The 9296-nt window shown below is 44.1% G+C and overlaps 1 protein-coding gene across 1 annotated transcript in view; it reads left to right on the plus strand.

Annotated features, from left to right (window-relative positions):
- Positions 1-423: 423 nt before the first annotated feature.
- The window catches only part of C8A (complement component 8, alpha polypeptide), a 22799-nt gene continuing 13926 nt past the window's right edge, over positions 424-9296 (plus strand). The window contains exons 1-6 of the mRNA XM_009993571.1: positions 424-512; positions 2665-2761; positions 3685-3829; positions 4988-5132; positions 6589-6778; positions 8169-8369. Of these exons, the coding sequence (XP_009991873.1) occupies positions 424-512; positions 2665-2761; positions 3685-3829; positions 4988-5132; positions 6589-6778; positions 8169-8369 (867 nt within the window). The remainder of the gene's footprint in view (positions 513-2664; positions 2762-3684; positions 3830-4987; positions 5133-6588; positions 6779-8168; positions 8370-9296) is intronic.

Genomic DNA, 9296 nt, shown 5'->3' on the forward strand with positions numbered 1-9296 from the left:
CTCCAAACTGCTGCACTGGGAAGCTTTTCCCTGCTCAGCAAGCACAAACACCAACATTGCACTTAAATCACAGTGGGAAATAAAACGAGTTTCCTTCTCCTTCACATGAAAAGAAGGGTGCAGACTGGGCAAGAAACATGCTGCTGCAGTAGGATTTGATTGACTTCAATGTGGAAACACTTGCACAGTTTAACATATTCCTTTGCCAGAAAACTGGGAATTTGTTTCCAAAAGAGCAAAGGCCTCCAGGATGTGTCCTGGTTCTTTGCCATTTGATCTGCGCTGTCGTCAATGATTTACCACCGTGCCGTGGAGGCCGGTGGGCTCTGTGCTGCTTCTAGCAGTGCTTGTCCCACGGCCTCCTGGAGCCTACAGCTTTGGTCTGCAGCTAATCTACAGCAAACATTTACATATGGAAAAACAATGTGGTGTCAGCTTTCTCCTCTGATTCTCTCTATATGCTCGCTGTCTGTAACGGCACGTGGGGAGCTCCAGGCATCGCCTTCCCAGAGGTAAGTCTGTCCCCCCAACAACTTCAAAACCAGGAATTATGGGCAGGTCAGTCAGCACATCCATTTTGTCCTGACTTGAGGCATGTGCACCCTGTGCTCTCTGTGAACAGCTACCAGACACACACAAAAAATGCTGGCAGTTGTCCAAAGCCCAAAGCTCCGCATCGTGATTCTTTCTTTTATGAACTGTTTGCACAACAGTTTTTCTTTTACAGATGACTATTAAGCCTTCTCAAACTTCCTTAGAAAAATTACCACACGGGTTTTGAGCACTTGGAAAGGATTCTCTATACAGGATGATTTACAAGTGAATGTTTTTTCAGATTCTTTTTCCTTATAATTATTTTGCAGCTGACAATGTGAAGTTAACAACTGCATATTTATAACCCAATTTTCAATCCAAGCCAGATCTTCATACCTCTGTATTTTTTCCCCCTGAAAAATATTGTTAACCTATGTGAGTGTCACTGAAGCTCTGAAGGAAGGGAATAAACAAGGTACCTTTTTCTGAAGCTGTAGTGTATTGATAGGAAAATGGTTGGATTATTTTTTTTTCTCTACAGCTATTAATTTCAGACTTGTTCTAAAGGCAAATATGATTTAGAAGGATCAAAAAAGGTATCAGTGATAATTGGAACGTGGAGACAAGGAGAAGGCAGAAAGGAAAAAAATGTGGCAGTGATACACTTAATTATGAAGGCTTATTCCGATAATCCCTTTTGAAAATGAACAAAGACAAGATTTTTGATGTTTGATGAACTTATCAAAGAAGGCAGAATAATAAAGAGGCAAATGTAAAATCCAATGGAAGGTGAGCCAATCCAGTACTTTGTGCAGTGCCAAAGGATACAGCCCACAAAATCCTGCTGTCAGAGCAAAAAGGCATCGATACATACGTGTTCTCCAGCTCTGTGTTCCTCTGCAGGCTCCTGTTGTTTTCCTGGAGACATGGTGGCTTTTTATCTCACACGCTAATCTGCATCCACGGGCTGTCCTGCTCAGCTGTTGTGGCTTTCATTTAGTAGTTTCCCTTCTACAGCCTCTGATGAATCCCCAGCGTGCTCCGTACCTCTGCTAATTACCAATATTTCTCTTTGGACTGCAGTCTCCTAAGTAAAAAAGACTGCTCATTAGCTAATCACCATAATAATAATAATAATAATAATAATAATAATAATAATAATAATAATAATAATAATAATAATTTGGCTCAGAACAACCACTCAGAATGCTTTGAAGGCTGTGGCAAACAGAGTGGTACCGACAGGCCACAGATTGCTCCTCAAGACAAAGAAACTTGTCATACAAAATAAAGATTGCAGGAGTGGGGACAAAACTAGAGATCCTAATGACTGAACTGGGAGGCAGGAGAAGTATTTTCTTGCTGTTGTATAATGATATTTGCTGTATGATCCAAAGGCCACTCTGCTACAGGACCCTTGCCATTTTCTGCTTACATTGTTCCTTTAGGCTTTTCCCTCTTCACAGGATTTACATATTTCCTTTTAGAAATAGTCAACCAACAGATTCCCATGGTCAACATGGCTTTGGACCTTGCCTCCTCAGCACTGTTAGTGCAGCCATTCCCACTGCTCTGCAAAACCCATGGGAATCAGACCCTGCTTTCACACTTGTCTGGAATACTACTGACCAATATTGACCATGAGTTCACAAAAAGGAGGTAAAAACAGATTTCAGAACAGGCCTGAGGTGATAAACATCACTACTCCTGGAGTTTGTGATGTGCTTCTGAGAAGAAATAAAAACAGAAAACCCTTTCCTTAAAACCTGTCTCTTCTCAACATTCTTTCCATTTAGTACTCAGTTGTGTTTGGTCTCACACAGATGATGTACATCTATTTTATTTCAATCTGCCTGTTGAAAAGGGTTAGTATCTTTTGGGAGAGCAGAGAACCCAAGACAAAATCCTCAGGTCCTGCACCTGCTGTCCTTGATCAGTTCTGATGGTGAATACATGGATGGGGCATCTCAGGTAGCACAGCCCCCTGTGCTAAGGGATGCTTCCCATTTCCTACAAAACAGGTTCCTGGTGGAAGAACACCCATACAGATTGCTTTCTCCTTGCCAGCCTCCAGCCCTCCTGAAAATACAACTTCAATGACCTCAGACCCCTGTTTCTCCCCCTCCTTAGGAGAAGCAGCAGAGATGTTAATTCTCCAGCTCCTGTCGACTGTCAGCTGAGCCAGTGGTCAGGATGGACTGATTGCTTCCCTTGCCAAGAGAAAAAAGTAAGACTCCACTGTAATGTATTCATTTATCTTCAGATGTGTCTGTGATGAGGATGTACACACATTAATAATATATATTATACATATTCATCATTCTGAAGCATCCAGTAAACTCATCCAAATACGATGGAGATGCTCCTCTGCTAGAAAAGCTCTTACTTACCCTGGTGTAAACTGGGGAATATACTCATTTCAGGCAGCAGAACAGCAAAATGCAAAATCAAGGCAAATGGTGGAAGAATCAGGCCAGGATATTTGCCCAAGACTTTCTTCCTCTTCTATCTCAGATTTAATTAAATATCCCCTGATTCTTAATGCAAATATTCCAATGAAAATAAATTAAAAGCAGCCTTCATTCATCAGCTCCTGTTCTCAATTTTGTATATAATTTCACATATGTCTTCACAATTCAATAATTTACTTTCAAATACCTGACATACTTTTGTTTTCTACTGAGTTTATATCCCTGCATTTTTAATCCTTGTGCTTATAACCAGTACATTATTTGGCTCTTCACTCATTTTTTTTCCCCCTCTTAGTTTCAAGAGCAGCAATTCTCATTAATAATCCATCAGAAATGTGGCAGGATCAGTGTTGTAATTAGTGTCTGTGTCCATCTAAGCCTGTTACATTCAAGGACAAAGCATGCAGAGCTGGAAAAATTCCACGGTAGAAACCAGGGAAGGTATTTTTAAATACAGTCACCCCACCCCCCTCCAAATTCACCTGTATGAACTCCAAGCCAATCTCCTGTGCTCCCACCTCTCCGCTGACTCTCCGCCTCCACGGGGCTGTGGGCTACACAGAAAAGCCACAATATAGATAAAAGTGATAGTTGGAATTGCTTTATGGAATGCAGAGGTGATGTCTCTGGGGGATACAAGGCAGGTGTTGGTGGTGTTCTTCTCTCCTGTGTGGTTTAGCACCGGTACCGGAGGCTGGTGCAGCCGGCGGGGTTTGCTGGGCAGCGATGTGCTGGGCACCTCTGGGGTGAGGAGGCTTGTCGTGCTGACACAACCTGTGCTGGGAGCCCTGGCTGTGGGGTGGACTTTCAGTGCCAGGAAACAGGTGAGTGAACTGGGCACAGACTCCTGCCCAAGGAGGTTTTGGTCCTAGCTGGCCGGAGCTGGGACTCTTTCAGTCCCCTGCCGTGGACAGAGCTTTGCCAACATGTGCCCAGCACAGCCAGGGGGGTGGTGAACCCCTGAAAGACAAAGCAGTTTTCCCCATTATTTTTCCCCCCACACTCTCTAGAAATCCATTCATGCTATGCTTATATTTGGATAGAAAAGAATGCTCCATGACTTGGAAAAGGTTAATTTTTCAAGTGGAACAAAGACAGCAGAAATACCCTGCTCTGAAGGCTGTGCTACACCCTCACACTCCCCAGCACGGGCACCACTGCTCCCACAGCCACCACTTGCCCCCCTTGCAAAAGACCCAGTTCAATCATTAATCCAACCAGCAATCTGTTGGGGTGATGCATTTATTTTTAGCCATCCCCAGCTCAGAGGATTGGGCTGTCACACGGCTGTCTCTGAAAGTCTGACTAGCCTTGACAGATTTTTGGTTTTACACAAAAGGCTCAAAACTCCCATCTTGAGCATTTAATGAAAATCCCATTGAAATTTAGAAACGCACCAGCTCTGTGACCAGCTCATCAGCTGGAGCAGGTCATCACCATTCCCTGGAGGGAAGAGTCGTGATTCCTGCCATGAATATCATGTCAAGGCTTTCTCCTCACTCCTAGAAGCAAAAGCACTTCCAAGTCACCTTTCATTCAAGCATCAATTCTTGAGCTATAATCAGTGCAATAAACTCCCCAGATACCTCCTCCAATGGGAAGAGGAGCCCTTTGACCAGATTAAGCTGACTTCCCTAAGCAAGCAGGAGAAGTTATTGCTCCCTGTAGCTCCCTTCCAAAAGCATGATTATAGATAACAAAATCAGGCCTGTGAGGAGATCTCTACTTCATTCCCATTCCATGGCAGCACTAGGGAGTGGCTGGCTTGGACTCCAAGCAGTCCTCACTCCAGCTTGCAATGGAAAACTACCTCCCAAGGAGCTGGGAAAAGCAAGCTCCCAATGGAGAAGTGCTGTGTTTAACACCCAGTGTGGCTTCTTGTGGCCCTGAGACGTGGGTGGAAAACAACACAATGAGCACAAGCTGCCAAAAAAGTATTTCTGGAGGGCAGAGAAGTGATGGCCTGTACCTGTGTGCTTTAGGTCGCTGCATTAAACGGCACCTTGTGTGCAACGGAGAGCCAGACTGCAGAGATGGGTCTGATGAGGAGAACTGTGAGGATGAAGATATTGAAAGCCCTTGTGAAGATCTGTTTCCAATCCCAGGAGCTGAAAAAGCTGCCCAAGGGTGAGTAATTACTCAATAGCTGCTACTCTCACAAAACTGGATTGAGTTTTTTTATATTGCTCTTCCTGAGCAATAGCAGTGCTCCATGCATTGATAGGGTGCTGTACAAAGCCCAAAAGAGACCTGCTGTCCCACTTGAGCACGGGGAACAATGAGGAGGGTTCATCTCAGCTTTAATTTCAAATTCTGCCTCAAATTTGCTATCTGGCTTTGACCTCTCCCTGCCACTCTGTACTTCAGAGTGTTGTTTATATGCTCATGTAGTCTTCCAACTTTCTCCGGTTGTTAAAAGCAACAGTAGAATCTGGAGATGCAGCATCCTGGTGGCTTTCATCCTCAAGGAGACTTATTCTCCAGGATTTAGCCCTTTGAGGCCTAAAGATTCAGATTCAAGGCAGAGAGACTGAGCTCCACATGGACACGTGCAGGGTGAATACACCCATCCATGTAACAGTCTTACTGTATTCAGTTTCCAATTTTGGTTAGGTAATGCATGGAAAATAGGTATCCAGAACCCCTTTAAGGGCAAATTGTCTGTTTTGACATTTTTTGTTTTAAATCTTGTTTTTAAATCAGGATACTGCTAACATGGGCTACAGTACAAGAATGTAGTCACCCACTAGATACCTCTTCTATCAGCTCCAGCCAACGCTCTCTGGAGTCCATGGGATAAATGTCTCTGGCCCAGGAGAGTCCATCAAAAGTTTTTCAAGAACATATTTTCCTTTTCACCAAACACCCCATTTAATACTGCTCTCTGATGTGTTTCTCCTGCACAACACACAAACCCAGCAGCATTTACTGTCTTAGTCTTAAAGATGATTCTCTGTTGTGAGAAGCAACACTGTTGTCTCGTTTGAATAATGCTTTCATTTGAGGCCCTGGAATTAGAGGGAATATTAAGTAACAGGAGGGATTTCAGAGGGCAGCAGCTGTGATGGAGCAGAGCAGGAAGAAAGAGGCATAAGGAAATAATAAGTGAGAGACTTGGACAAGCACAAGCAGACTGCAAGTCTAGGGAGGGTGCTAACTCCCTTAAGAAATGGGACCATTATTAAAAGGAAGTAGACGAGATAAAGTTAGAAAACAATTATAGGGAATGCCAGAAAACACTTTGTGACAGTGGGATACATTAGGCTGTGAGAGACTCACAGGGGATCCTGAGGAATTCCAGCACATTCATAACTACTCTCTAGGATGGACTGGACAATTTAATGGACTTCTTTCATCTCCAGTGTATCAATCCAGTCCAATAGCTTGGAAATAAAATTGCTGTTTGTCTCCTGTTAGCTCTGAGGAGACACCAAGGAGAGCAGACCCAAACCTTCCATTTTAGGTGCCATCCAAACTCAAAGCCAGAGACAGACAGATGACTCGTAGTGCCAGGAGAACAGAGACTGTTGGGGAAATAAAACAGGACCTAAGAATAACTTCCTGAATGTTGCTTCTCTCCAAGATACAATATCCTCACAAAGGAGGAGAGCCAGCCTGTGTATGACCCCAAGTTTTTTGGAGGGCACTGCGAGCAGGTCTACAACGGGGAGTGGCGAGAGCTGCGCTACGACGCCGCGTGCGAGCGTCTCTACTACGCGGACGATGAGAAGTATTTCCGCAAACCTTACAACTTCCACATATACCAGTTCCTGGTAAGTCCAACTGAGCAGTGGTTGCCCAGCCACAACTTCCTACAAAGACGTTAGGTACAGTTTACCGTTCACTACAGGCTACCTTTCAAGTTGCCTCTCTCCAGCTGTCCCCAAGACAACAGGCAATCAATGATATAAATGCTGTTTTATGGCACATCAAGGAACTAATGTGCTTTATCACTCAAGCATCCCTGCTGCTTACTCTGGTCTAGTCAGAGCCAAGAGAAATGGGTTTTCTCCAAATTCAGCTGTTAATGAGCTGTAGAAACTCACAAGTCACTTGCCCCTCTAGGGACAAAGCTGGCCATGAGTCAAAGGGGAACAACGCCACAGGTTCCAGTTTTGAAAGCGTGTGAAGTCCATGGTATGGCTTACAAAAGGACATAAATCCAAATTCTGACTGAGACAGAGATCCTGAAAGCTATCAGGCAACACCAATACTCTGGGAGGTCACATTTGATGTTAGAAACTGAACTAAGTAGAGCAGGGATTCAACCTGGGTCTCCCACCTTGTAAATGGGTGCCGTGGCCATAACAATGAACATTCATCATGCTTTTGGACATGAACTAATGAAACATTATTCCAGAGGGAATATTAAAGCCACTGGCTCAATGCAAGTGGCTTCCATGTCCTGCCAGCAGGCAGACCCCCCTGTGCCCCTTAGTCACCAGTCTGAACCCACACAGACCCACCACATGGTCCACATTTTCTTCTCCCCTTTATCCGCTGCTACCAGTGGAAGAACATCTGCACCACGGTCAGGCACCGAGGGACACCTGAGCATAACCTGTAAGCATCTTGACTTGGGAACTTCTACCCACCAGGACCTAGGAAGTCACTGACGACGGTGTGAGATGGTTTTGTTTAGTGTTGGTAATTTAGCAAGGCTGCTCAATTCCACACACCAGCAAAGAAGAGCTGTCAAGGCAAAGGTCACTACTCCAAAACCCAGGCAAAACAATGTTTGTTTTCCAGCGTTGCCATCACAAGTGGCTGGATCACTGCTGTTGAACTTTTTGCCTAAATAAATTCATCCAGAAGCAGGCTGGAGAGACAAAAGACTCCAAATAGTCAGGATATTGCAAAAATCTAAGGAATTGGAAGGAGACAAGGCCCTGCTACCAGCCCTGCCTGTGATGGTTCTGCTTTGAGTGGCTAAACGAAAACCCTTCCCCTGCCTGGGGATGGAGGAAGCCAAATGCATTTCTCACATATTCCAAATGAAATGGCACGTGACCCAATTCTTTATTCCACACTCACTGAAGTCAGTGTCGATGCTCTCATGAGCATCACAGGCTTCAGCAGAGGCACCGACAGCTCCTTAAAGAAATAAAGATGAAAAAGGAAGGGAAATACCTGAAAAATTAATGTCTGTTCCTTTCACTTTAGGCTCACGCTGATTCTGGATTTTCTTCTGAGTTTTACGACGACTCAAAGGATCTGCTCGACGCCCTTAAAAGTGACAAATCCCAAACAGTAGGCTTTACCATTGGGATTGGGCCAGGAAAATCAAATCTCCAGTTAAACCTGGGCCTCACTTTATCAGGTGGCAAAGGATCACTGAAGAATTTCACACAATACTCTGCAAAGGTAAAAAAACCCCAAACAACAATCCATCAGTGATGCATGTGCTCCAGTTGTGTCATCTGTGCATCGTGTGGTCTGGCTGTAACTTCTGGCAGCTTTTTCTCTCAACTACTCTTTTTTTTTTACACATAGTAAATGGTACCTTAATTTGTTTGTGTAATTGCCAATGTATGATCGTTAGTAATCCTGTTTGTTGTTCTTATTATGTCTTAGCAAACAGGGAGTGGGAATAAAATTGAATTACGCAGCACCACAACACGACTCCTCACCCCATCCTGTTTCATGGCTACATTAAGCACATAAATAAAAAAATGCTTAAAATGATGAGGAGGGAGGAGGCAGTTGATCAAAACCAGTCGTCCTCAGGGAACAGTCTCCAGTAGCAAATATATCTTGTTCAAATTAATACAAGCTGCCTGATGATGGGGAAATGTGCTACCTTTTTATGGAGGGTTAAAATACTGTGCTGAAAAAAGAGTCCCTGATAATAGGGTGTATTTCTCACAGTGGGTTCACATCATGGACTAGCTGTGATGACCTCTTTCCAGTCTAATAACAGGAATGCTGGTATCTCCCACATTTACCGTGCCCTGTCTCCACTTCTCTTGTGGCTCCTAACAGAAAACAATAAAGAAGAATTACTTTAGTGTTCTGAGTTGAAATGCCCTTAAAAGCTGTTGGAAATGGGCACCATTCTAGTATTTACTGTGCCCTTGCCTAGAGTCACACAATGTTTGCAGCTAAACAATGATCAATTATTGGAGGAATCATTTAAAGGGTTGTTCTGGTTGCACTGGAGCCTCCAAGGCAATGGCCAGTCTAGAAGTGGAGTCACAGATCTGGTGGGATATCCAGGAAATCCTGCTCCTGCCAGTGCCTCCCTGCTCAGGGTGTCCCAAGAAAAAGGGAATAAACAGTACGGGAAGGAAA

The sequence above is a fragment of the Chaetura pelagica genome, unplaced genomic scaffold (assembly GCF_000747805.2).
Source record: "Chaetura pelagica isolate M959 unplaced genomic scaffold, ChaPel_1.0 scaffold433, whole genome shotgun sequence".
NCBI classification, from domain to species: domain Eukaryota; kingdom Metazoa; phylum Chordata; class Aves; order Apodiformes; family Apodidae; genus Chaetura; species Chaetura pelagica.